Raw genomic sequence first — 27,826 nt, 5'->3', positions numbered from 1 at the left:
ACCGGTGGATTGTAGTATTAGTAATAAATCAAAAAGGTTAATTTAGTCTAACTTGATTATTTTCTGTGAACCTTTCAACAGTATTCATTATGGGTGAATTGGTCCTCTATAACATCAGCTGACCCTATGGGCGTCACAGCAACAGCTGACGCTCCTGAAGCCGACTGCAGGATGTAGTCGAAACATGTCAAGGTACAAACTAATGAATACTCGTCTGTTTACATGAACCCACAAAAGAAAGTGTGTCACACTGAGGACAGGTGGATTCTAGTATTAGTAGTAGTACTCTGGTACTCACATAGAGGACAGGTGGATTGTAGTATTAGTAGTATTAGTAGTAGTACTGTAGTACTCACACAGAGCAGCGGTACCAGGCGCTCCAGGTGGATGTGGGCGGGGCAGAACAGGTAGAGGTTCTGGAGGCAGGAGACCAGCTGGGACTGGACCAGGGGGTCCGGGCTGGTCTGCAGCATCCAGCACGCCAACACACAGCTGGCCCGCAGCACGGACACCGCAGGCCGCGCACCTACACACACACACACACACACACACACACACACACACACACACACACACACACACACACACACACACACACACAATCACACACACACACACACACACACACACACACACACACACACACTTAGGTTAATGATGAAAAAATATGTATATTAACTAGTGCTGTCAGTTAAACGCGTTAACGGTGTTAACGCAAACCAATTTTAACGGCGTTAATTTTTTTAGCGTGCGATTGACGCAATTCTTTTTCTTCTTTTTTTTTTGGGGCGCAAAACAAAGAAGCAGTAGTCTGACTGCTTTGTTCAAGGCAGTATCTTTGTATGTTCATCGTTTAATTGCACTATAGGCTTTTTTTTGGATCGTCCTGTTTTGATCAGTATATGCCAATGTTGTTATCAATAAAAAAACATTTACACAAGGCAAGCCGATGCACTTCTCCATGTTGATAAGAGCATTAAAATGAGAAAAATTAATGGGACAAAGAAATCAAGGGATATTTAGCATAGAAAAAAGAATCGCGATTAATTGTGAGTTAGCTATGACATTAATGCGATTAATCGCGATTAAATATTTTAATCGCTTGACAGCACTAATATTAACTAATACATTTGGGAAGAAGAAGAAGAATGTGTGCGTGTGTTTGGCAGTGTGATTGAGTGAGTGAGTGTATGATTGTGTGAGTGAGTGAGTGAGTGAGTGAGTGAGTGAGTGAGTGAGTGAGTGAGTGAGTGAGTGAGTGAGTGAGTGAGTGTCTCATTGAGTGAGTGAGTGAGTGAGTGAGACTGTATGAGTGTGTGAGTGAGTGAGTGAGTGAGTGAGTGAGTGAGTGAGTGAGTGAGTGAGTGTGTGAGTGAGTGAGTGAGTGAGTGAGTGTGTGAGTGAGTGAGTGTCTCAGTGAGTGAGTGAGTGAGTGAGTGCGTGAGTGTGTGAGTGAGTGAGTGAGTGAGTGAGTGAGTGAGTGAGTGAGTGAGTGAGTGAGTGAGTGAGTGAGTGAGTGAGTGAGTGAGTGACTCAGTGAGTGAGTGAGTGAGTGAGTGAGTAAGTGAGTGAGTGAGTGACTCAGTGAGTGAGTGAGTGAGTGAGTGAGTGAGTGAGTGAGTGAGTGAGTGACTCAGTGAGTGAGTGAGTGAGTGAGTGAGTGAGTGAGTGAGTGAGTGAGTGAGTGAGTGAGTGAGTGTCTCAGTGAGTGAGTGAGTGAGTGAGTGAGTGAGTGAGTGAGTGAGTGAGTGAGTGCTGACTCTGTAGCTCGGGTCCCAGGGCGCTAGTGAGCGCGTGCAGAAGGCGTCCGAGGGCGTGGGGCAGGCCGGGGGGGGAGGGGGGGGAGGAGAGCAGCAGCTGCACCAGGAGGCCGACCGACGGCTCACACACCGACACACACACGCCCCCCCCGCTGGGCACGTCTAGGAGGACACACACACCGTACACACACCACGTCTACACACACACACACACAAACACACACACCAGATGTAATTGATAAAAAAATCGATAGAAAGTACAATTCAATTATTAGTTACACTTATTACTGAGAGCTGTGTGTGTGTGTGTGTGTGTGTGTGTGTGTGTGTGTGTGTGTGTGTGTGTGTGTGTGTGTGTGTGTGTGTGTGTGTGTGTGTGTGTGTGTGTGTGTGTGTGTGTGTGTACCTGGAGCTCAGGTGAGCTGGTGTCCTGGGCCAGGGTGTTGAGGACCCCCAGACAGGAAGTGAGGTGTTGGGGCGATTGGACTCCGCCCACGTAGCGGTACAGCGCCCCCACGGCCAGGGCGTGGCCGCTCCGCGCCACCGCATCCCTCCCTGACCGCAGCCTGCAGCACACCAGTACAATAAACCAGTACACCCAGTACTGCACACCCAGTAGAGCACAACCATACAGACAGTGTGTGTAGTGTGTAGTGGTCAGTGTGTAACTCTCCAGACAAACAGACTAAAGACAGTGTGTGTGTGTGTGTGTGTGTGTGTGTGTGTGTGTGTGTGTGTGTGTGTGTGTGTGTGTGTACCTCTCCAGACAGACTACAGACAGCGTGTGTGTGCAGTGTGTAGTGGTCAGTGTGTACCTCTCCAGACAGACTACAGACAGTGTGTGTGTGTGTGTGTGTAGTGTGTAGTGGTCAGTGTGTACCTCTCCAGACAGACTACAGACAGTGTGTGTGTGTGTAGTGTGTAGTGGTCAGTGTGTACCTCTCCAGACAGGCCACAGACAGTGTGTGTGTGAACCCAGGGTCGTTGACGGCCTGCACCAGTCGGGCCAGGCCCTCGGCGGCCGCACAGCGCAGCAGGGGACTCGAGTTCTCCAGAGCCCCGACCAAGAGGGCCAGCGCTGGGGCCCGCAGCTCCTCCGGCCCCAGGCTGAGGCCGCTGCTGCCCAGGTGCTGGGGAGAGGGACGAAGGCAGCGTCCGGTATCACACAGCGTCGCCTCAGGGGACCACAAGAGGCTAAGGGTGTTTGATGATCAAATGAGTCGGGTTTAAGGTCCCGTACAACGGTCCACGATGCGCAAACACACGTCGTCTTAGAACGGGGTCAGCGGCCTAAACAGGCAGGGATCACCTGACTAGAGTGCAGCCGGGTGTGTTCCCTTAGACACACACGTGGTGCAGTACCTTCAGCAGGCTGCAGAGGGCGGCACACACGTGGGTCTGGACCGTCTGCTGCTTCTGTCCCTTCAGCTGGCTCAGCGAGCGCGAGAACTGCTCCAGGATCTGCAGCCTGGGAGGAGGGACAGAACACGGGTTGGTTAACCCCGCAGGTTATCTGGCTAGCAAGCCGGTTAGTAACTTAGTTACCATTGTGCGCAGTGATGACCTAGTTAGTGAGTTACCTGTGTGCGGTGATGACCTAGTTAGTGAGTTACCCGTGATGACCTAGTTAGTGAGTTACCCGTGATGACCTAGCTAGTGAGTTACCTGTGACCGCTGATGACCTAGTGAGTGAGCTACCACTTATGACCTAGTTACTGGGTTACCTGTGGGCGGTGATGACCTAGCTAGTTAGTTACCTATGAGGGGTGATGACCTAGTTAGTGAGTTCCCGGTGAGGACCTAGTTAGAGAGCTACCTGTGAGCCATGCTGACCTAATAGTTAGTGAGTTACAGGTGATGACGTAGTTAGTGAGTTACCTGTGATGACCTAGTTAGTGGGTAACCTGTGATGACCTAGTTAGTGGTTTACCTGAGCGCGGTGATGACCTAGTTAGTGGGTTACCTGTGCGCGGTGATGACCTAGTTAGTGGGTTACCTGTGCGCGGTGATGACCTAGTTAGTGGGTTACCTGTGCGCGGAGATGACCTAGTTAGTGGGGTACCTGTGCGCGGTGATGACCTAGTTAGTGGGGTACCTGTGGGCGGTGATGACCTAGTTAGTGGGTAACCTGTGATGAACTAGTTAGTGGGGTACCTGTGCGCGGTGATGACCTAGTTAGTGGGTTACCTGTGCGCGGTGATGACCTGGTTAGTGGGTTACCTGTGATGACCTAGTTAGTGGGTTACCTGTGCGCGGTGATGACCTAGTTAGTGGGTTACCTGTGGGCGGTGATGACCTAGTTAGTGGGTTACCTGTGCGCGGTGATGACCTAGTTAGTGGGTTACCTGTGGGCGGTGATGACCTAGTTAGTGGGGTACCTGTGCGCGTTGATGACCTAGTTAGTGGGTTACCTGTGCACGGTGATGACCTAGTTAGTGGGTTACCTGTGCGCGGTGATGACCTAGTTAGTGGGTTACCTGTGGGCGGTGATGACCTAGTTAGTGGGTTACCTGTGCGCGGTGATGACCTGGGGGAACAGCTCTCCAAACAGCTGGACGGCGGCAGCTGTCAGCGCCACGGCCGGAGGGAGGGGGGCCGGGGAGTCCTCCCCCCCATCGCAGAGAGAGAAGGGGTCGTTCTCAAGGTTACCGCCTCCCACACTGCTGCTATGGAGCTGAGAGGGGAGGGGCGAGAGGAAGCTCATCAGACCACACCAAACCAACCTCTACTAAAGACCGGAACTCAACCCTGCAGACCGACGGAGGGACCAGAGACAGGATGTGATGTCACCCACCCTCTCCTCGATGGAGCCGCGGCCCAGGGGGCCGAAGGCGGGGCCCAGCAGCATCAGGTCGTCGTGGTGACAGAGCGCGGGGAGCAGGGTGAGGTCGGAGCACGGCTGGGTGGCGTTCTCCGGGCCGGACAGGTCGCTGAGCAGCTCCTTCATCACCACGCCGTAGCTCTCTGAGGAAGAGGAGCCACGGGTTCCGTTATGACGTCACAACATGTCCTGTTATGACATCAGAACATGTTGTTATGACATCACAACATGTTCTGTATGATATCACAACATTTCCTGTTATGACATCACAACATGTTCTGTCTGATATCACAACATGCCCTGTTATGACATCACAAAGTCTTCTGTTATGACATCACAACATGTCCTGTTATGACATCACAAAGTCTTCTGTTATGACATCACAACATGTCCTGTTATGACCTCAGAACATGCCCTGTTATGACACCAGAACATGCCCTGTTATGACACCAGAACATGCCCTGTTATGACACCAGAACATGCCCTGTTATGACACCAGAACATGCCCTGTTATGACACCAGAACATGCCCTGTTATGACACCAGAACATGCCCCGTTATGACACCAGAACATGCCCTGTTATGACCTCAGAACATGTCCTGTTATGACACCAGAACATGCCCTGTTATGACACCAGAACATGCCCTGTTATGACCTCAGAACATGTCCTGTTATGACATTAGAACATGGCCTGTTATGACATCACCGTAGGTCTGAGGAGCTCCATGATGACCTCCAGGGAGAACGCTGACCTCACATGCCGGGTTACCGCTAACACTCTAGCCGACAGAAGTGTGTTCTGAGGCTAGGTTGTGTCGTCTGTGTCGTCACGGTTACCTTGGTAGGTGTGGGGGGGCAGCAGGGCCAGGACCTGGTACAGCCTCAGTCTGTACAGGACCGCCCAGGGGCGGAGGGGGGGCCCGTAGGAACGGGTCAGAGAGGAGCACCTGGGACACACACACACACACACACACACACAGGTACACACAACATAAACGCACAAATAAGCACACACAGATATATAAACACGCACGCCCGCACAGACACACACACACACACACACACATATATAGAAACACTCGCACACACAACATATTTAACACACACACACACACACAACATGTAAACACACAGACACACACACTGACTTTGCGAGCAGCGCCACGGCGCAGGCCAGTGGTGTGAGCAGGCGGGAGATGATGTCATCGGTCAGCAGCTCCCTGCAGTGCAGCAGCAGGCTCCTCAACACTGCAGGACGCGCACACACACACACACACACACACACACACACACACACACACACACACACACACACACACACACACACACACACACACACACACACACACACACACACACACACACGAGCTACAGGTGAGCTGCAGTAAAGTTACAGGTGATCGAAGGTGAGCTACAGGTGAGCTAAAGGTGAGCTTCAGGTGAGCTACAGGTGAGCTTCAGGTGAGCTACAGGTGAGCTACAGGTGAGCTACAGGTGAGCTACAGGTGAGCTACAGGTGAGCTTCAGGTGAAGATACTGACCGCAGAGCGCCCCGGCCCGGCCCTCTAGGGTCACCTGCCAGGTGAAGCAGTCCCCACGGTGCAGCTCCATGTCCTGCTCCCTGACGGAGGGGGGGAACACACACCTGACCAGCAGCAGCACGCGGTCCAGGTGGTGCTCCAGCACCGCCGCACCTGGAGGTGATCCACAGGACTGTCAACACACGCAGGGTAGACAGAGCACAGTGGGGCGGCCTCTGTACCCAGGGGGGGGGGGGGGGGCACCTACCCAGGGGGGGGACCCCCACCTGCCCAGGGTGGTGGACCCCCACCTACCCAGGGGGGGGAACCCCCACCTACCTAGGGGGTTGGACCCCCACGTACCCAGGGTGGTGTACCCCCTCATACACAGGGTGGTGTACCCTCTAAACCCAGGGTGGTGTACCCTCACCTACCCAGGGGGGTGTACCCTCTAAACCCAGGGTGGTGTACCCTCTCATACCCAGGGTGGTGTACCCTCACATACCCAGGGTGGTGTACCCTCTAAACTCAGGGTGGTGTACCCTCTAAACCCAGGGTGGTGTACCCCCACCTACCTAGGGTGGTGTACCCTCTAAACCCAGGGTGGTGTACCCTCTCATACCCAGGGTGGTGTACCCTCTAAACCCAGGGTAGTGTACCCCCACCTACCTAGGGTGCAGAGTGAAGACAGCAGCAGCCAGCCAGCCTGAGTCCTCTGCAGGGAGAGGCGACTGTTCTGATTGGCCGAGCGCAGGAGGTCTTCGGCCACGCCCAGGACCAGCTGCACCACACGATTTGTACACAAGCAAGACAGGATACAAATAGATGAGGAGGTGAGCTACAGGTGAGCTACAGGTGAGTCACCGGTGACTCATCGGTAAGCTATAGGTGAGTCACCGCTGAGCTACAGGTGAGCCACAGGTGGGCTACAAGTGATTCAGCGGTGAGCTAAAGGTAAGCTAGTGCTGAGCTTTAGGTGAGCTAGTGGTGAGTCACAGATGAGCTACATGTGAACTAGAGGTTAATCACTGGTGAGTCACACAGATGAGCTATAGGTGAGTCACAGGTGAGCTAGAGGTGAGCTAACAGTGAGCTAACGGTGAGCTAACGGTGAGCTACAGACGAGCTACAGGTTAGTTAAAGGTGAGCTACAGGTGAGTCACAGGTGAGCTAGAGGTGAGCTAACAGTGAGCTAACGGTGAGCTAACGGTGAGCTACAGGTGAGTCACAGGTGAGCTCCAGGCGTAACGGCAGGTATGCAGTACCTTGGCCTTGCTGTGGGGAAGGCCCAGGGCGCAGTGCTGGGCTCCGGCCAGCAGGGCGGCGACAGCGGCACTGTACCCGGACACGGCCTCCGGGGACGACTTCAGGGCTGCCAGGCGCTCGGCGCACCTGTCCAGCAGCACGCAGCGCTGGGAGGGCATCGCCATGGCAACGCTGCGGAGGCACCAGGCGGCGGCCAGTCGCGCCGACGCCGCCGGGTGGAGTAGGACGGAGGCCACGGTGTCTAGGAGGGCTACACACACACACACACACACACACACACACACACACACACACACACACACACACACACACACACACACACACACACACATATGCAGGAAACCCCAGTTTGCTTGCAGTATTCCAGATGTGTAAACCAGGTGCGTGTGTGTACCAGGTGTGTGTACCAGGTGTTTGTACCAGGTGTGTTACCTGTACCAGGTGTGTCTACCAGGTGTGTGTACCAGGTGAGTGTACCAGGTGTTTTACCTGTACCAGGTGAGTGTACCAGGTGCGTTACCTGTACCATGTGTGTGTACCAGGAGCTGTTACCTGTACCAGGTGAGTGTACCAGGTGCGTTACCTGTACCATGTGTGTGTACCGGTGTGTTACCTGTACCAGGTGTGCGTAACAGGTGTGCATACCAGGTGTGTGTACCAGGTGTGTTACCTGTACCAGGTGTGTGTACCAGTTGTGTTACCTGTACCAGGTGCGTGCACCAGGTGTGCTACCTGTACCAGGTGTGTGTACCAGGTGCGTTACCTGTGCAGGGGTCTGTGATGAGGGGGGCTGCGGTGGAGGCGAGGCTGCGGAGGACCCGGGCCAGCTCCAGCAGATAGCACTCCAGCATGATGTGACCCTGAACCCCTTCTGGAGAACCGCTGTCTGCACACACACACACACACACACACACACACACACACACACACACACGTAATGAGGAACTGAGTCTGTGTGTGTGTGTATGTGTGCGTGTGTGTGTGTGTGTGTGTGTGTGTGTGTGTGTGTGTGTGTGTGTGTGTGTGTGTGTGTGTGTGTGTGTGTGTGCGTGCGTGCGGGTGTGCGTGCATGCGTGGTCTCACCCAGTGCCGCTGTGTGCGTGTGCACGGCCAGGCAGACGTGCCTGGCGGCGTTGGCCAGGGCCTTCTCCCCCAGCAGCGGGCCCAGGACGGAGCGCAGGATGTAGGAGAGGCAGGCCCGGGTGCAGGCCGAGGAGGCGGGGCTGTGGGCGGCCCGGGGCTGGTGGGCGAGCGGCGCCAGGAGGCCCAGCAGCCCGGGGAGGCTGCCCTCCAGCCAGGAGCTCCCCATGGTGGACACCATCACCACGCAGGCCTGCAGGGGAGTGGCCGGGGGGGGGGGTGGGGGCGGTTACGGCGTGTTCCTGAATCCTCGGACGCCAGCCCTCCGAGATGCACGTTTGACGTCACTTCCGGTCTCGTGGCGCAAGAAAGCTGGGAGATCTTCGACTTTCGACTCGGAGGTCTGGCGTTCCAGGATTCAGGAACAAACCATTACTATGCCGACGCAATGACGACGACGATAGGTGTCGTTGCTCTGCCAACGCAACAGTGTGGAAGATGGTAACCGAATGGTTGCTATGCCAACGCAACAGCGTGGAAGACGGTAACCGAATGGTTGCTATGCCAACGCACCAGTGTGGATGACGATAACTGAGTGGTTGCTATGCCAACTCACCAGTGTGGATGACGGTAACAGAGTGGTTGCTATGCCAACGCACCAGTGTGGATGACGGTAACCGAGTGGTTGCCATGCCGACTCACCTGGGCCACGCCCATGCGGACGTCCTTGCCCACGGAGCTGGTTCCCTTCAGCATGTCTCCGCTGGCCCGCAGGAAGCTGGCCCCGCCCCTCAGGAACCCGGCCGTCAGCACGTCCATCACCTCTTCCAGGGTCCGGCCCCGCCCCCCCGGCTGCACCGCCGCTGAAGGGGTAAGGTGTGGTGCGTTGTCATGGTTACTGGGATGGACACACACTGGGGTGGATTGCTATGTTCGGCTACTATGGTATGGATCTTACTATGGTTTCTAGTGTAGTAACTACAGTATGGATGTTGCTATGGTTACTGATGTAGTTACCGGTAAAGATGTTGCCATGTTTCTAGTGTAGTTACTATGGTATGGATGTTGCTATGGTAACTGATGCAGGGACTGATATGGATGATGATATGGTTTCTACTGTAGTTACTTTGGTATGGATGTTGCTATGGTTACTGATGTAGTCACTGGCATGGATATTGGAAGGGTTACGGTGTAGCTACTATGGTATGGTACGTTGCCATGGCAACAGATGTGATTAGCGGTACTCCTACATGTGGCGAGTACTATGTAACACAGTGTTGAGGGATGTGGATAGTCTCCCCCGGTAGGACCCTGTCCTGCGTACCGATTGGCTGCCGTGGCTGGAGGGCGGCGGCCAGCAGGGTGCCCAGCAGTCTGGCCACGCCCACTCGCACCTGATAGGTGGAGCCCTGGAAGGCCCTGCAGCAGAGGGTGGCCATGTTGTGCAGCTCAGAGGACCAGAGGAAGACGGCCTCGCGCTGCAGCTCTAAAAGACACTGGCACACAAGACACACATTCAGCTACACACACACACACCTGTTCACAATATATACAACCTACAACTACACACACACTTATGTATAACATACAACTACACACGCCTTTACACAATACATACCTACACACACACACCTACATACACACCTATACACAATATACAACCTACAACTACACACACCCATACCTACAATGACACAAACCTACACACACCAATAACCACAGACAAATATACACAATACATATACCTACAGACACCTGCGATAACACACATATACACATCCTAAAATGACACACACACACACACACACACACACACACACACACACACACACACACACACACACACACACACACACACACACACACACACACACACACACACACACACACACACACACACACACAGGGGTCTCAGGGGGGGCTGTGGTTACCATGGCAGCGGCCCAGCGGACCCCCAGGGAGCGGTCGGTCAGGGAGGCCCGGGCCACCTTGTAGATCTCCCGGTGGCACGGCGAGGGGCCGGAACCCAACCCCCGCAGGGCCCGCTCCACCGCCAGCAGGATCTCATACCGGCCCTGGGACTGGAACCCAACGCACATTAGAGAGAGAACCGGCCCTGATGGGACTGGAACCCAACGCACGTTAGAGAGAGAACCGGCCCTGGGACTGGAACCCAACGCACGTTAGAGAGAACCAGCCCTGGGACTGGAACCCAACACACGTTAGAGAGAGAACCGGCCCTGATGGGACTGGAACCCAACGCACGTTAGAGAGAGAACCGGCCCTGATGGGACTGGAACCCAACGCACGTTAGAGAGAGAACCGGCCCTGGGACTGGAACCCAACACACGTTAGAGAGAGAACCGGCCCTGATGGGACTGGAACCCAACGCACGTTAGAGAGAGAACCGGCCCTGATGGGACTGGAACCCAACGCACGTTAGAGAGAACCGGCCCTGGGACTGGAACCCAACACACGTTAGAGAGAGAACCAGCCCTGGGACTGGAACCCAACACACGTTAGAGAGAACCAGCCCTGGGACTGGAACCCAACACACGTTAGAGAGAGAACCGGCCCTGGGACTGGAACCCAACACACGTTAGAGAGAACCAGCCCTGGGACTGGAACCCAACACACGTTAGAGAGAGAACCGGCCCTGGGACTGGAACCCAACACACGTTAGAGAGAACCAGCCCTGGGACTGGAACCCAACACACGTTAGAGAGAACCGGCCCTGGGACTGGAACCCAACACACATTAGAGAGAACCAGCCCTGGGACTGGAACCCAACACACATTAGAGAGAGAACCAGCCCTGGGACTGGAACCCAACACACGTTAGAGAGAACCAGCCCTGGGACTGGAACCCAACACACGTTAGAGAGAACCGGCCCTGGGACTGGAACCCAACACACGTTAGAGAGAGAACCGGCCCTGATGGGACTGGAACCCAACACACGTTAGAGAGAACCAGCCCTGGGACTGGAACCCAACACACGTTAGAGAGAGAACCGGCCCTGATGGGACTGGAACCCAACACACGTTAGAGAGAACCAGCCCTGGGACTGGAACCCAACACACGTTAGAGAGAACCAGCCCTGGGACTGGAACCCAACACACGTTAGAGAGAACCGGCCCTGGGACTGGAACCCAACACACGTTAGAGAGAGAACCGGCCCTGATGGGACTGGAACCCAACGCACGTTAGAGAGAGAACCGGCCCTGATGGGACTGGAACCCAACGCACGTTAGAGAGAACCAGCCCTGGGACTGGAACCCAACGCACGTTAGAGAGAGAACCGGCCCTGATGGGACTGGAACCCAACGCACGTTAGAGAGAACCAGCCCTGGGACTGGAACCCAACACACGTTAGAGAGAGAACCGGCCCTGATGGGACTGGAACCCAACACACGTTAGAGAGAACCAGCCCTGGGACTGGAACCCAACACACGTTAGAGAGAACCAGCCCTGGGACTGGAACCCAACGCACGTTAGAGAGAGAACCAGCCCTGATGGGACTGGAACCCAACGCACGTTAGAGAGAGAACCGGCCCTGGGACTGGAACCCAACACACGTTAGAGAGAACCAGCCCTGGGACTGGAACCCAACACACGTTAGAGAGAGAACCGGCCCTGATGGGACTGGAACCCAACACACGTTAGAGAGAACCGGCCCTGATGGGACTGGAACCCAACACACGTTAGAGAGAGAACCTGCCCTGGGACTGGAACCCAACACACGTTAGAGAGAACCAGCCCTGGGACTGGAACCCAACACACGTTAGAGAGAACCAGCCCTGGGACTGGAACCCAACACACGTTAGAGAGAACCAGCCCTGGGACTGGAACCCAACACACGTTAGAGAGAGAACCGGCCCTGATGGGACTGGAACCCAACACACGTTAGAGAGAACCAGCCCTGGGACTGGAAACCAACACACGTTAGAGAGAGAACCGGACCTGATGGGACTGGAACCCAACACACGTTAGAGAGAACCAGCCCTGGGACTGGAAACCAACACACGTTAGAGAGAACCAGCCCTGGGACTGGAACCCAACACACGTTAGAGAGAACCAGCCCTGGGACTGGAACCCAACACACGTTAGAGAGAACCAGCCCTGGGACTGGAACCCAACGCACGTTAGAGAGAGAACCAGCCCTGATGGGACTGGAACCCAACGCACGTTAGAGAGAGAACCGGCCCTGGGACTGGAACCCAACACACGTTAGAGAGAACCAGCCCTGGGACTGGAACCCAACACACATTAGAGAGAACCAGCCCTGGGACTGGAACCCAACACACATTAGAGAGAGAACCAGCCCTGGGACTGGAACCCAACACACGTTAGAGAGAGAACCGGCCCTGATGGGACTGGAACCCAACGCACGTTAGAGAGAACCAGCCCTGGGACTGGAACCCAACACACGTTAGAGAGAGAACCGGCCCTGATGGGACTGGAACCCAACGCACGTTAGAGAGAGAACCGGCCCTGGGACTGGAACCCAACACACGTTAGAGAGAACCAGCCCTGGGACTGGAACCCAACACACGTTAGAGAGAGAACCGGCCCTGATGGGACTGGAACCCAACACACGTTAGAGAGAACCAGCCCTGGGACTGGAAACCAACACACGTTAGAGAGAGAACCGGACCTGATGGGACTGGAACCCAACACACGTTAGAGAGAACCAGCCCTGGGACTGGAAACCAACACACGTTAGAGAGAACCAGCCCTGGGACTGGAACCCAACACACGTTAGAGAGAGAACCGGCCCTGATGGGACTGGAACCCAACACACGTTAGAGAGAGAACCGGCCCTGGGACTGGAACCCAACGCACGTTAGAGAGAGAACCGGCCCTGGGACTGGAACCCAGCAGGGTATGAGATCCGGGACTAGAACCCAGCAGGGTATGGGATCGTACCTCAGCATTCCTGAAGGCCTTCAGCAGGTTGACCAGCGAGTCTTTAAAGGAGTGGAGCAACGTCCGGCCCAGCTGCTCATACAGAGAGCCCAGACAGGCTATCGCCGCACTGACACACACACACACACACACACACACACACACACACACACACACACACACACACACACACACACACACACACACACACACACACACACACACACACACACACACACACACACACACACACGTTTTCAAGTTTAGAAGTAGTGCCATTTCTGAGCGTCCGTGTGGGACACTCAGAAATTATTTTTGTATGTCGTCTGTGTATGAGTCTGTCTGTCTGTGTTAAAGACCGTCCGTCTATGTTACAGTCTGTCTGTCTGTTTCAAGTCTGTCTGCCTGTCCCTCTGTCCATATTAAAGTCTGTCTGTCTTTGTAAAGTCTGTCTGATGCCTGTCTGTCTGGGTTAAAGTCTATCTGTCTGTCAGTCTGTCTGGGTTAAAGTCTATCTGTCTGTCAGACTGTCTTGGTTAAAGTCTATCTGTCTGTGTCAACATCTATCTGTCTGTCTGTCTGTGTTAAAGTCTGTCTGCCTGTCTCACAGTCTGGTGGGGAGGCTGGAGGGGGCGTCGTCCTTGCTGCGGATGATGGCGTTGCACATGTCCACCGATTGGCCGGCTGAGAGGGGGTCTCCCAGGCGGTACAGCAGGGCCAGGCAGTGGGCCAATAGGCAGCGGGTGGGCGGGCCAGGGGAGCCGGTCAGAACCCCCTGGAGCTGGTTCACCAGACGCACCTGGTTCGCCTTCACCTCCACCTGGAGAGAGAGGTTAGAGAGAGAGAGAGAGAGAGAGAGAGACAGGTTATAGAGAGACAGGTTATGTAGAGAGACAGGTCATAGACAAACTGGTCATAGAGACAGACAGGTCATAGAGAGAGACAGGTTATGAGAGTCTCACCCGGGTTGTAGCAGGCAGGAGGTGCTTCAGGTTGGTCAGCCACTGGAAGACGACCTCTGACCTCTGGGGCACCCCCAGGAGGGCGCACGCCTCCTCATCCAGCAGGAGGCTGTGGTCCTGCTCCATCCTCTGTCCTCCTCCCTGCTCCAGTCTCCTCTTATGGGGAAACTCTTCTGCTGTAGGTCATTATTCTGAACCTCCTTGGGCGAAGAGAGGAGAGGAGAGGGAGGTTTATAACAATGACCTGAAGACTGACTACCAGCTAATGAATCATTCAGTATCTAGAAATAGATCCGCCTCTCTCTCTCTCTCTCTCTCTCTCTCTCTCTCTCTCTCTCTCTCTCTCTCTCTCTCTCTCTCTCTCTCTCTCTCTCTCTCTCTCTCTCTCTCTCTCTCACTCACTCACTCACTCACTCACTCACTCACTCACTCACTCACTCACTCACTCACTCACTCACTCACTCACTCACTCACTCACTCACTCACACACACACACACACACACACACACACACACACACACACACACACACACACACACACACACACACACACACACACCTCTATTCTCTACGCTGATCAAATATATTATAAACCCATTTAGTTGTCACACTAAATTAAAACTGGTTAAAGGTTCAGTGAGTTTAGAACTTGTTTTTCAGAGCTAAGCTATGAGATCACACAGCAGACCAATAAAGTAGATAGAATCAGACCAATTGGGTCGATAGATCACCTCAGCCCTTGACTCCAACGCGGCGCTCTGAGCAGGTATTTCCCGGTTTATTTAGTACTAACGTGACAGTTAAACCTCTGTCTGTAACTCCTCTAAACTACTGCTAGCTGTTAGCAGATCACAAGGATAGCCAGTCGACTACCGAACCGTCGAACACGCCCAACAGGCGGGACCTGTCCAGGCTGCAGAGCCGATAGTCGAGCTGTGGATGAGGGGGCAGGACAGAAGTTTCTCTCCAACGCGCCGAGAATATCAACCGAACCTTGAAGTTATTATTGATTACTGTGGACACAACCACGGCGGGCCGGGTTTATTCTCTACGGGATTAGACCCGTTAAGAAGTGAGTCTAGTGTGTGGCTCCCGCTAGCCTGGTGCTAGCCTGGCGCTAGCTGTGGTTCTTCGGTATGTTGGGCTGCCTGGTGGCGGGCCGGCTGGTCCAGACCGACCCGCTCAGGGTCGCTGGGGATAAGTTCGTGTTCAACCTAGCGGACTACGAGAGTGTGAACCATGTGGTGGTGTTCCTGTTGGGTACGGAGCCCTTCCCGGCCGGAATGGGGGGCGCCGTGTACTTCTCGTTCCCTGACCCGGCGGCTGGGGGACAGGTGTGGCAGCTGCTCGGCTTCATCACCAACGAGAAGCCGAGCGCCATCTTCAAGATCTCCGGCCTGAAGGCGGGAGAGGCAGGAGGCACGCACCCCTTCGGGACGATGGGGGCCGCCTCCCCGGCCATCTCCATGGCCCAGGTCGGGGTGTCCGTGGAGTTGCTGGACCAGCTAGCCCAGCAGACCCCGGTGTCGGCCGCCACCGTGTCCACCGTGGACCCCTTCATGCAGTTCACGCAGAAGATGCTGGACAGTTTGTACAACTTTGCGTGTTCGTTCTCCGTCACCCAGGCCCAGATGACCCCCAGCCCCAGCGAGACCTTCATCCCGTCCAGCTGCATCCTCCGCTGGTACGAGAACTTCCAGCGACGGCTGGCCCAGAACCCCACCTTCTGGAAGAGCTGAACGACCCCAAGCGCCCGGAGCAGGACGGGGTCGCCGACCCGCTCCTGGGGGGTCCTTGTTGCCAAAGCAGAGCCGCTGCATGATGATGCCCTTAACCAGACCTAAACATATTTATTTAAAGGGTTTTAACTTTGCTATCTAGTTGCTAAGCTCTTCACTCTCCGCAGCACATATTCGGCTCGGATTTAAATAATAAAAGTATATTAACAAGGTTCTAGTCCTTGAATGCTTCTTTGGTGAAGTGTGTAATAGTGATGTATTCATCTGCCGTGCTCCATATATATATCTCATGAGGCAGCCCTACTTTACAGACAGGCCTACCTGCGATGTTTACATCAGTTCAAACACAGTGTCAGACCTCTTACTTGTCATAAACGTATATTTTGCCATGGTTCAATATAACTACGAAATCGTATCATCAGGATAGTGCAATTGGTATATTATTTGAATTAAATAAAGTAAACATCATACCATAACCACCCATCACCACAACTGAACCCAGCGTTCTGTCTCCATCCCACAACGCCGTCTACCCTGTGGCGATTTTTTGCTTGTTTTTGGAATTATAGGACATTTACGAGCAAATCAAATATTTCAGGCTATGGCAACGTGCCTGAATAGGCTCCTTGACCAGATCGTTGGAACGAGCACCATGACCTGATCAGACGTCCGCGAGGAGCCGCTATAAAGCAGGTTAAATGACTGGTCAAGTGAACCTGGTGCTCAAGTCCACTAACCACCTTGCCTTGGCTGGTAGGGTTGGGTTGTTGGCTCATGAGCGAGCGTGTGTGTGTGGACACACCCCGACCTCACCCTTCCAAAGACGCCAACCCTTCCACCAAACACGTTCGCTCATACATATTCTGTAATTGCAATAGTTTATATTGATGTAGCACTCTTGACGATATTTTATTTTGTTTAAACATTCATTATATGCTGTTAATGTTCTAAAAATGCTAACTGAAATGAATGGATGGCCCCTGTTGGCTCCTGACCCCATTTCAAGCTGTTAATATTCACTCATCCACATCTGCCGGTGATTTCACACCAAGTGATCAGTAGTTGCTGGTCCGTTTGGATGTCTGTGAGACCTTTAGAGATGAAAGGGTTTCCTTAAAATAGGTCTTCTAATATCTTATATCTGCAGTGCATGTCAAGAGCAGAGCGGAAGACCCAAACTGCTCTGAGCGTCAATTAACTGATTGGCATCTGTTGCAACGCGCATGCGCAGCAGCGCAGGCATCGAACTGGGCTAAAGGTGGCGTGTCTGCTCCGCATCGCTTTCCGCAAGCTTCTGTATTTCTAGGTGATTACACAGGTTGGCTCAGATCCTGTCAAACCGGTGGGTTTGTGTGTGTGCGCGCGCGCGCGCACAGGAGTCTCAATAAGATGATGTATTGTCTCTCAGTTGACTGGTAGAGCAAGTTTCACAAGCAGTGGATTTGCCTGGGATAAAAGCGGCGAGCCCCACACACCCCGCAGCAGAGACGGCGTCAACATGCTGTACGTGTTGCTGGCCCTCGGCGCGCTGCTGGGTTTCTACCTCCTGCTCGTCCAAACTTTGTTCAAAGGGTCCAAATGCCACGGGAAGCTACCGATGGCGGGAAAGACGGTGATCATAACAGGTATTGAAAACCGAACCACTTTGGATTATTGAAATGTAAATGCTTTGGGATCAAGAGAGCCCCAGGTGAGCCCCACCGACCCTGCGGTTACCCTCATCATCGCGCCCGGGGAGGAGAAGTAGACGGCGCATCTGTGGTTCAAACTGCGGCTCTTACTTCTCAACTCGTTAACTCTGTTGTCGAAGTTCCGGACTCGTGAGCTGACACGTTTCAATGCGTCATCACACGCTCCTGTCTGTCTCCGCCTCTACGTCTGTAACCTGTCTCTCTCAATCTGTCTGTCTAAGATGTCTGTCTCACCCGCTATGTAACCTATCTCTCTCAATCTGTCTGTCTAAAATGTCTGTCTCACCCGGTATGTATCCTGCTGTCTCTCTCACAATCCGTCTGTCTAAGATTTCTGTCTCATCCTGTTAATCTCAACCTGTCTGTCAGTAACCGGTCTGTCTCCTCCTGTCTCTCTGTAACTAGTTTGCTTCAATCTGGCGTCGCTGACCGGTCTGTAATTAGGTAATGGTAAATGGACTGCATTTAAACAACACTTTTCTAACAAGTGGCCACTCAAAGCGCTTTACAATACTGCCTCACATTCACCGGTTCGTACACACATTCGCACACCGACGGAGACGACCGTGCAGGGCTCGTAGGGAGGGGGTCGGGCTGGGGGGGTCTCGCTCAGGGACACCTCGGCACTCGGCTAGGAGGAGCCGGGGATCGAACTAGCAACCTTCAGGTTACCAGCCGACCCGCTCTGCCTCCTGAGCAACACGTCGCCCATCCTGTCTGTCTCCACCCTGTCTGTCTCCACCCTGTCTGTCTCCACCCGTCTGTCTCCCCCTGTCTGTCTCCCCCTGTCTGTCTGTAACCTGTCTGTCTCCACCTGTCTGTCTCCCCCTGTCTGTCTCCACCTGTCTGTCTCCCCCTGTCTGTCTCCCCCTGTCTGTCTCCCTCCCCCTGTCTGTCTCCACCTGTCTGTCTCCACCTGTCTGTCTCTCCCTGCCTGGCTCCACCTGTCTGTCTCCCTCCCCCTGTCTCCCTCCCCCTGTCGGTCTCCCCCTGTCGGTCTCCCCCTGTCGGTCTCCCCCTGTCGGTCTCCCCCTGTCGGTCTCCCCCTGTCTGTCTCCACCTGTCTGTCTCCACCTGTCTGTCTGTAACCTGTCTGTCTGTAACCTGTCTGTCTCTCCCTGCCTGGCTCCACCTGTCTGTCTGTAACCTGTCTGTCTCCACCTGTCTGTCTCCACCTGTCTGTCTCCACCTGTCTGTCTCCACCTGTCTGTCTGTAACCTGTCTGTCTCCACCTGTCTGTCTCTCCCTGCCTGGCTCCACCTGTCTGTCTGTCTCCCCCTGTCTGTCTCCCCCTGTCTGTCTCTCCCTGTCTGTCTCTCCCTGTCTGTCTCTCCCTGTCTGTCTCCACCTGTCTGTCTCCACCTGTCTGTCTCCACCTGTCTGTCTGTAACCTGTCTGTCTCCACCTGTCTGTCTCTCCCTGCCTGGCTCCACCTGTCTGTCTGTCTCCCCCTGTCTGTCTCTCCCTGTCTGTCTCCACCTGTCTGTCTCCACCTGTCTGTCTGTAACCTGTCTGTCTCCACCTGTCTGTCTCCACCTGCCTGGCTCCAGGGGGTAACACTGGTATCGGCAGGGCGACGGCGCTCCGCCTGGCGGGTCTCGGGGCGCGGGTCGTCCTGGCCTGCAGGAACCAGGACAAGGCCCGGGAGGCGGCCTGCCACATCCAGAGGGTACTACACTATACTACTGTACTATAATACTACACTATACTACACTACTGTACTATACTACTGAACCAGGACAAGGCCCGGGAGGCGGCCTGCCACATCCAGAGGGTACTGTACTATAATACTATACTACTGTACTACTACACTACTGTACTATACTAGGACAAGGCCCAGGAGGCGGCCTGCCACATCCAGAGGGTACTACACTATACTACTACACTATACTACACTACTGTACTATACTACTGAACCAGGACAAGGCCCGGGAGGCGGCCTGCCACATCCAGAGGGTACTACACTATACTACTATAATACTACACTATACTACTGTACTATAATACTACACTATACTACTACACTATACTACTATAATACTACACTATACTAGAGCTGGGTTTCGATTCAAATTTCAAGAATCGATTCGATTACGATTTTTAAGTTTCAGAATCGATTTTTTCCCGATTTTCTCAGATTCGATCCGATTTTGATCTGATTTTCGATCTGATTTCGATTCGATCCGGGGGTTAATGTTATTAAAAATGAAAAATGTATTTGAACCGTTTCCTTCACTTCATGACTGTGTAGAGAAGCAACATATTAAAACTAGTATTATATCAATATTAAACAGCAAATCTTACAAGTATTGGTAGTTACTGATGGCTGGAAGACTGATGAAAACGTTAAGGGTCAATCTACCTTCAAGAAAGATAATTCAGGACAATAAATGGGGGACATCATTGAGGTGACTATATCTGCAACAGTGGATTCCTACTGGGACACTAACCAGTGCATTATTATTATGCTTGAAAATAATTAAGAATTCACCCAAAAGCGGTTGCTACCAAAAGCATTTTTATTTTAAAACTGCTCACACTTAATAAACTGAGAAGTACTGAAACTGGAAGTATAAAATGTAAACGTTGAGCATTTTTCTTTAAAGTGCGAACATAAGAACAGAACATTTTAAACTGTAAAAGCACTGAATGGCGTCTATATGAGCATGTTCAAATCTGTTCTAAAACCACACTCAAGATTTGTTTTCAAGAATATGCAGCACCCTAAGTGTTCAGGGGAATCCTATGAATATATAAATTTGTAACTTATAAAATAAATTAAAAAAAATATATATATTTTTTTTTTAATTAAAAAAATCGATCTTTGGACGTACGAATCGATAATCGGTCATTAATATGCGAATCGATTAAAAATCGGAAAATCGTTTTTTTTCAACACAGCTCTATACTGTACTGTACTATAATACTACACTATACTACTATAATACTACACTATACTACTGTACTATACTACTACACCACTGTACTATACTACTGTACTATACTACTACTTCAAGCGTCTTAGAGTACCAGATTAAGCGCTATATAAATTTCATTTATTATTATTATTATTACTGAACCAGGACAAGGCCCGGGAGGCGGCCTGCCACATCCAGAGGGTACTACACTATACTACTGTACTATACTACTACTACGCTTTACTACTGTACTATAGTACTGTACTATAATACTACACTATACTACTATACTATATTACTACTACGCTTTACTATTGTACTATAATACTACACTATACTACTATACTATACTACTGTACGCTATACTACTGTACTATACTACTGTACTATACTACCATGCTATACTACTTTACTACACAATACTACTATACTACTCAGTGGCGGCTGGTGGTTTTTAAAGTGAGGGAGGAAGGACTGCGCGCTTGGTTGCCATTGGCCTGCTTGCACTGTTGGTGTATGGTGGCATAAGAATGTGAGACTCGAGTTGTTTCAGGGTGTTTTGGTGAACTACAAAATAGCAGGGAGGGAGTTATGTGAACAAAATGTATACAAAGCCACCAGTGGCATCACTGTAATTTGAGAAGGAAAGGATGCAAAGCATATTAGTCAAATCAGGCCTACTATTGATTTGTAAAAGTAAATAAAATAATCTGGGCCTATTATTGGGCCTATTTTTGCCCTCACTGACTGAAGTTATTTAGCTATGTTTATTTTCAGTTACAATTGCTTGTAATGCTACCAGTAAGTCATGCGTACCTAGCAAACCATGTAGCACTCACAACACTGACGTTGCCATTACTTCTGATGACCTTGATTTTGGGAAGTGGTCTACCTCTTTCTGAATGAATGGAATGGTTTTTGTAATAAGACGTTAACAATGTCCTCCGTTTCCAATGTTTCCATTGTGCATTTAGGATCTAGCTATCGCAGATTTCACTTACTCTGCGTCTCTCAGACTGAGCACCGCGGCAATGCAGACCGGGTTTGTTTTCGACAGCGTTGCCAGATTGGGCAGATTTCCCGCCCAATGATAATTTTCCAGCCTAACATGGTTAAAAGTAGCCCAATTGGGTGGGAAATCGGACCAATCTGGCAACACTGCTCAACATCCAGGGATCCTGCTTATTGGTTCATAGCGCAGACGGATAGATTTTTGCGCGAATCAGACCCCTCAAGGTCCCACCCACTCAGAGGAGGATTTTCCTCCTCTCTCCCATTGAAACCCATGTTATCCACCGGCCGCCAGTACTTTCGGGAAAATGAATGGGAGTGGACGGCGGCGGAGGGAGGACGTTCCTCCCTGAAGTAATTGTCAATAGGCGATAGGGGGTGCTAATGTCCCTTTACCCAGGGAAACGAACATTATATATTCAAAGGCAATAAAGTAGTCATATTTAAGGGCATTAATTCATTACAATAGTCGGGGCAATCTAAATTTTTTATTCTCAACAATGTTAGGGAGGATCTTCCTCCCTCTCCTCAATGGAGAAGCCTCCACTGATACTACTGTACTATACTTCTATACTACTGTACTGTACTATAGTGCCATACTATACTACCTTGCTATACTATGCTGCTGTACCATACTATACTACTGTACCATACTTCTACTATAGAGTACATGCTTAACAGTAACTATTACACTGTACTACCACACTATACTACCAAACGATACCCAAACTACTTGAACACTCATGACTGTATAGAACCATCAGGTACTAGAATCCACCCTTTAACTGTTTGTGTGGGGGTAGGTGACGGGAAGTACAGATGTGGTGTACATGCTACTGGATCTGGGTAGTTTCCGGTCGGTCCGCTCCTTCGCTGAGAGTTTCCTGAAGGCAGAGAAACGTCTGGACCTGCTCATCAACAACGCTGGTGAGACAACTACACACTGGCCAACTACACACTGGCCAACTACACACTTGCCCCCTAGCATCTCTCCTGGGGTACTGTCAGGACTACTCACTACTGTGCATGGGATGGTTGATATGAATGTGATTACATTTAGGGCATTTTGGGCATTTAGCTTTAAGTCGCATTTATGCAAAGTGACTTCCAAGAAGTACATTTGTCAGAAGAAAATGATTAGAGCTCTAATCTGTAATGGGTGCTATGTGATTAGAGCTCTACTCTGCGTGTGGTAGTTGATATGAATGTGATTAGAGCTCTACTCTGTGTGATGGTTGATGTGTGATTAGAGCTCTACTCTGTGATGGTTGATGTGTGGTTAGAGCTCTACTCTAGGATGGTTGATGTGTGATCAGAGCTCTACTCTGTGATGGTTGATATGTGATTAGAGCTCTACTCTGCGTGTGATGGTTGATGTGTGATTAGAGCTCTACTCTGTGTGGTGGTTGATGTGTGATTAGAGCTCTACTCTAGGATGGTTGATGTGTGATTAGAGCTCTACTCTGTGATGGTTGATATGTGATTAGAGCTCTACTCTGCGTGTGATGGTTGATGTGTGATTAGAGCTCTACTCTGTGATGGTTGATGTGTGATTAGAGCTCTACTCTAGGATGGTTGATGTGTGATTAGAGCTCTACTCTGTGATGGTTGATATGTGATTAGAGCTCTACTCTGCGTGTGATGGTTGATGTGTGATTAGAGCTCTACTCTGTGATGGTTGATATGTGATTAGAGCTCTACTCTGCGTGTGATGGTTGATGTGTGATTAGAGCTCTACTCTGTGTGGTGGTTGATGTGTGATTAGAGCTCTACTCTAGGATGGTTGATGTGTGATTAGAGCTCTACTCTGTGATGGTTGATGTGTGATTAGGGCTCTACTCTGTGTGTGATGATTGATGTGTGATTAGAACTCCTCTCTGGTGTGATTGTTGAGGTGTAGTAAGAGCTCTACTCTGTGTATGATGGTTGATATGTGACAGAGCTCTACTCTGTGTGTGTGATGGTTGATGTGTGACAGAGCTGTACTCTGTGTGTGATGGTTGATGTGTAGTAAGAGCTCTACTCTGTGATGGTTGATGTGTTATTAGAGCTCTACTCTGTGTATGATGGTTGATATGTGTTTAGAACTCTACTCTGTCTGTGATGGTTGATATGTGATTAGAGCTCTACTCTGTGTGTGTGATGGTGGATGTGTGTTTAGAGCTCTACTCTGTGTGTGATGGTTGATGTGTGTTTAGAGCTCTACTCTGTGTGTGATGGTTAATGTGTGTTTAGAGCTCTACTCTGTGTGTGTGTGTGTGTGTGTGTGTGTGTGTGTGTGTGTGTGTGTGTGTGTGTGTGTGTGTGTGTGTGTGTGTGTGTGTGTGTGTGTGTGTGTGTGTGTGTGTGTGTGTGTGTGTGTGTGATGGTTGATGTGTGTTTAGAGCTCTACTGTGTGATGGTCGATGTGTGTTTAGAGCTCTACTCTGTGTGATGGTTAATGTGTGTTTAGAGCTCTACTCTCTCTGTGTGTGATGGTTAATGTGTGTTTAGAGCTCTTCTCTGTGTGTGATGGTTGATGTGTTATTAGAGCTCTACTCTGTGATGGTTGATGTGTGATTAGAGCTCTACTCTATGTGTGATTAGAGCTCTACTCTGTGATGGTTGATGTGTGATTAGAGCTCTACTCTGTGTGATGGTTGATGTGTGTTTAGTAGGGATGGGCAAAATGATTCTTTTCCGGGAACTAGTTCTTTCAGTTCAGTTCACTATAACGATTCGTTTATTTGATTCGTTCGTTTTGATTCGTTCGTTACGTCAGATTACATCTTAAAAAAAATAAATAATAAAAAAACTTTTTTTTATAATTTTTTTTTTTTTTTAATTGGTCGTGGGCCCGGATAGGACAGTCAAGACCGCAGTCCGCCGTTCGGAGATACCTGCTATATAGCATGTCGAACGTCCCACCAATATTTATACCACTTGCTTACTCTCTATATTTCATTCATGGTTTTACATTTATAATTTTATTTTACTTTACATTTAATTCTTCATTGTTCAGGCATTACAGAACTTGCATGGTCATAAATAAAAAATACGAACTGCAGTTTAATTTCTTTGTTTGTTCTTAAATTGACGTAGAATGGAGCAAAGACTCCTGGGATTGGGAAATGCGTTTATCCATTAAACAGATGGAGGTCAAGTCTATTTTCGAAAAAATGTAGGGGGATATATGAGTCGAATGGTATGACCCAAGATACGTCAGACAGAGAAAGCGCGCATATTCGACGGTACCGCCTTGTCATTGGTTTACCCAGGTGCCATTCCAACACCATTGCTACCTCTCATTGGCTGAATCTTTGAGAAAGTTGTAGACTCAATCAATGGAAGTCGCGGGGAGACGGAGCTCTGTTCGTTTGTATATTTTATTTACGTGACCATATGTTTGGTTTATGTTAAAAAAAAAGAATCAAAGAACCAGTTCTTCTTGTTTTGGGGAACCAGTTCTTGTCGTTCACGTTCGGGATTCGTTCGTTGTAACGAATCAGTCGCGACCGACACATCCCTAGTGTTTAGAGCTCTACTCTGTGTGATGGTTAATGTGTGTTTAGAGCTCTACTCTCTGTGTGTGATGGTTAATGTGTGTTTAGAGCTCTTCTCTGTGTGTGATGGTTGATGTGTTATTAGAGCTCTACTCTGTGATGGTTGATGTGTGATTAGAGCTCTACTCTATGTGTGATTAGAGCTCTACTCTGTGATGGTTGATGTGTTATTAGAGCTCTACTCTGTGATGGTTGATGTGTGATTAGAGCTCTACTCTGTGTGTGATGGTTGATGTGTTATTAGAGCTCTACTCTGTGATGGTTGATGTGTGATTAGAGCTCTACTCTGTGTGTGATGGTTGATGTGTGATTAGAGCTCTACTCTGTGTTGCTCTGTAGGTCTGGTGGCCCACGGTCGCACAGAGGACGGGTTTGGAATCGAGTTCGGTGTCAACCACCTCGGCCATTTCCTGTTGACGAACCTGCTGCTGGAGCGCCTGCAGGAAGGGGGCGGCGGGCGCGTGGTCACCCTGTCCTCCATCGCGTACCGCTGGGGACACATCGACTTTCAGGTTGGTGACCTCAATGCCTGTCTCGTACAGCTTTGGTCGAGGCAGAGGGAGGAGCTCTCAACGCTGCTCTGATATAAGGACATTGCAACTTTGTCTTATCCCTGTAACCGTCTTTAGCCTGACAGCAGACTTAACCATCTCTGACTTAATGCCTGAACTAACCTCACACCTAAACTAACCATATTTAACCCAATACCTAAACTAAGCATCTCTAAATGTACCTAATGCCTGAACTAACCTCACACCTAAACTAACCATATTTAATGTATTACCTAAACTTACCATCTCTAACCTATTGTCTGAACTAACCATCTTCAACCTAACACCTTAACCAAGTATCTCTCACCTAATGCCTGAACTAAACATCTTTAACCTAACACCTTAACTAAGCATCCCTAACCTAGGCCCTTCACTGAACATCTCTTCGCTGTGTGACCAGGCTCTGTTGGAGCGGAAGGACCTGGGCACGGGCTGGTTCAGCTGGCAGTTCTTCTCGGCCTACTGCAACAGCAAGCTGTGCAACGTGCTGTTCACCCTGCATCTGGCCAAGAGGCTCCAGGGCAGCAAGGTCACCTGCTACAGCGTGCACCCAGGTGAGACCTCGCTGCCCCCCTCCTGAAGCACCGGGAACCACGGCCTCAAAACCAGGGGCGTTGGAGGTAGATGAGGCTGCTGCTAATGAAGCTGCTTCTATGAAGTCTAGCTAGTGGGGCGGCGGAGGTAGATGAGGCTGCTGCTAATGAACGCTAGCTAGTGGGGCGGCGGAGGTAGATGAGGCTGCTGCTAATGAATGCTAGCTAGTGGGGTGGCGGAGGTAGATGAGGCTTCCGCTAATGAACGCTAGCTAGTGGGGCGGCGGAGGTAGATGAGTCTGCTGCTAATGAACGCTAGCTAGTGGGGCGGCGGAGGTAGATGAGGCTGCTGCTAATGAACGCTAGCTAGTGGGGCGGCGGAGGTAGATGAGGCTGCTGCTAATGAACGCTAGCTAGTGGGGCGGCGGAGGTAGATGAGGCTGCTGCTAATGAACGCTAGCTAGTGGGGCGGCGGAGGTAGATGAGGCTGCTGCTAATGAACGCTAGCTAGTGGGGCGGCGGAGGTAGATGAGGCTGCTGCTAATGAACGCTAGCTAGTGGGGCGGCGGAGGTAGATGAGGCTGCTGCTAATGAACGCTAGCTAGTAGCAAGTAGGGCTGCACACATGAACGTGTGTATGAATGGGTGAACGTGAGCCACTCATTGTAGAGCACTTTTGAGTGGCGACGGATCAGAAAGGCGCTTTATGAAGGCAGTTTGTGAGGCCAAAGGCTCAGTTGTGTTTCCACGTTTTGGTTCTGCGTCGGGTTGTAGTGAGCGGACCAATCACAGCCCTTGCTGCCGGGTCGCCTCGACCCAAGGCCCTTGCGGTGGACGCAAGGAGGGGTCCGCAAGGGGGTCCGTGACCCCCTTTTGCGGTGCGTCGACGTGGAACCGTAACTGAGCCTACGGGCCTCTCTCCTCTGACCCCCGCTCCCCAGGGGTGGTCCGCACGGAGCTGTCCCGCTACGTGGGCCTGTGGCAGAAGGTGTTCATCGAGCCCATCGCCAGGCTGCTGTTCCTGGACCCGGCGACGGGCGCCCAGACCACGCTGCACTGCGCGCTGCAGGAGGGCATCGAGCCCTTCAGCGGGCGCCACTTCTCCTGCTGCGCCGTGGAGGAGCTCACCCCCCGCGGCCGCGACCACGCCGTGGCCCAGAGACTCTGGGAGGTCAGCGAGCAGCTGTGTGGCCTGTCCTCCACCTCCTGAAGCCCCCCGCCCCCCCTAGCGGTCCTCCATCCCCTGAAGCCCCCCGCCCCCCCTAGCGGTCCTCCACCTCCTGAAGCCCCCCGCCCCCCCTAGCGGTCCTCCACCTCCTGAAGCCCCCCGCCCCCCCTAGCGGTCCTCCACCCCCTGAAGCCCCTCCCCTAGCGGTCCTCCACCCCCTGAAGCCCCTCCCCTAGCGGTCCTCCACCCCCTGAAGCCCCCCCCTAGCGGTCCTCCACCCCCTGAAGCCCCCCCCCTAGCGGTCCTCCACCCCCTGAAGCCCCCCCCTAGCGGTCCTCCACCCCCTGAAGCCCCTCCC

At 51.7% G+C, this 27,826-nt stretch overlaps 3 protein-coding genes across 4 annotated transcripts in view; 2 read left to right on the top strand and 1 right to left on the bottom strand.

Moving 5' to 3' along the window:
- The window catches only part of heatr5a (HEAT repeat containing 5a), a 29,083-nt gene extending 13,879 nt beyond the window's left edge, over window positions 1-15,204 (bottom strand). The window contains exons 1-21 of one of the 2 annotated variants that reach the window (XM_030356379.1): window positions 15,047-15,204; window positions 14,315-14,514; window positions 13,961-14,172; window positions 13,374-13,482; window positions 10,379-10,528; window positions 9,772-9,943; window positions 9,150-9,310; window positions 8,451-8,700; window positions 8,131-8,253; window positions 7,367-7,617; window positions 6,771-6,882; window positions 6,123-6,275; window positions 5,730-5,829; window positions 5,419-5,528; window positions 4,555-4,724; window positions 4,271-4,434; window positions 3,123-3,228; window positions 2,700-2,890; window positions 2,167-2,326; window positions 1,761-1,956; window positions 357-526 (exon numbers count right to left, since the gene is read on the bottom strand). In XM_030356379.1, coding sequence (XP_030212239.1) covers window positions 357-526; window positions 1,761-1,956; window positions 2,167-2,326; window positions 2,700-2,890; window positions 3,123-3,228; window positions 4,271-4,434; window positions 4,555-4,724; window positions 5,419-5,528; window positions 5,730-5,829; window positions 6,123-6,275; window positions 6,771-6,882; window positions 7,367-7,617; window positions 8,131-8,253; window positions 8,451-8,700; window positions 9,150-9,310; window positions 9,772-9,943; window positions 10,379-10,528; window positions 13,374-13,482; window positions 13,961-14,172; window positions 14,315-14,440 — 3,186 coding nt within the window. In that variant the 5' untranslated portion in view covers window positions 14,441-14,514; window positions 15,047-15,204. The remainder of the gene's footprint in view (window positions 1-356; window positions 527-1,760; window positions 1,957-2,166; window positions 2,327-2,699; window positions 2,891-3,122; window positions 3,229-4,270; window positions 4,435-4,554; window positions 4,725-5,418; window positions 5,529-5,729; window positions 5,830-6,122; window positions 6,276-6,770; window positions 6,883-7,366; window positions 7,618-8,130; window positions 8,254-8,450; window positions 8,701-9,149; window positions 9,311-9,771; window positions 9,944-10,378; window positions 10,529-13,373; window positions 13,483-13,960; window positions 14,173-14,314; window positions 14,515-15,046) is intronic. The other variant, XM_030356381.1, reaches the window with a different exon arrangement.
- Window positions 15,205-15,218: 14 nt separating this feature from the next.
- Window positions 15,219-16,528, top strand: hikeshi (heat shock protein nuclear import factor hikeshi). The gene has a single exon (XM_030356383.1). It carries the CDS (start codon window positions 15,452-15,454, stop codon window positions 16,052-16,054), a length of 603 nt encoding a protein of 200 aa, XP_030212243.1. The 5' UTR covers window positions 15,219-15,451; the 3' UTR covers window positions 16,055-16,528.
- Window positions 16,529-17,188: 660 nt separating this feature from the next.
- LOC115543796 (dehydrogenase/reductase SDR family member 13) lies at window positions 17,189-27,581 on the top strand. Its single transcript, XM_030356382.1, has 6 exons — window positions 17,189-17,679; window positions 19,296-19,414; window positions 22,478-22,601; window positions 25,556-25,728; window positions 26,168-26,321; window positions 27,242-27,581. The coding sequence occupies exons 1-6, from the start codon at window positions 17,553-17,555 to the stop codon at window positions 27,508-27,510; spliced, it is 966 nt and encodes a 321-aa protein (XP_030212242.1). The 5' UTR covers window positions 17,189-17,552; the 3' UTR covers window positions 27,511-27,581.
- The last annotated feature ends 245 nt before the right edge of the window (window positions 27,582-27,826 follow it).

The sequence above is a fragment of the Gadus morhua genome, chromosome 5 (assembly GCF_902167405.1).
Source record: "Gadus morhua chromosome 5, gadMor3.0, whole genome shotgun sequence".
Classification (NCBI taxonomy): domain Eukaryota; kingdom Metazoa; phylum Chordata; class Actinopteri; order Gadiformes; family Gadidae; genus Gadus; species Gadus morhua.
Note: the sequence above shows the minus strand (reverse complement) of the source record. Positions and strands in the feature narration are given on the sequence as shown.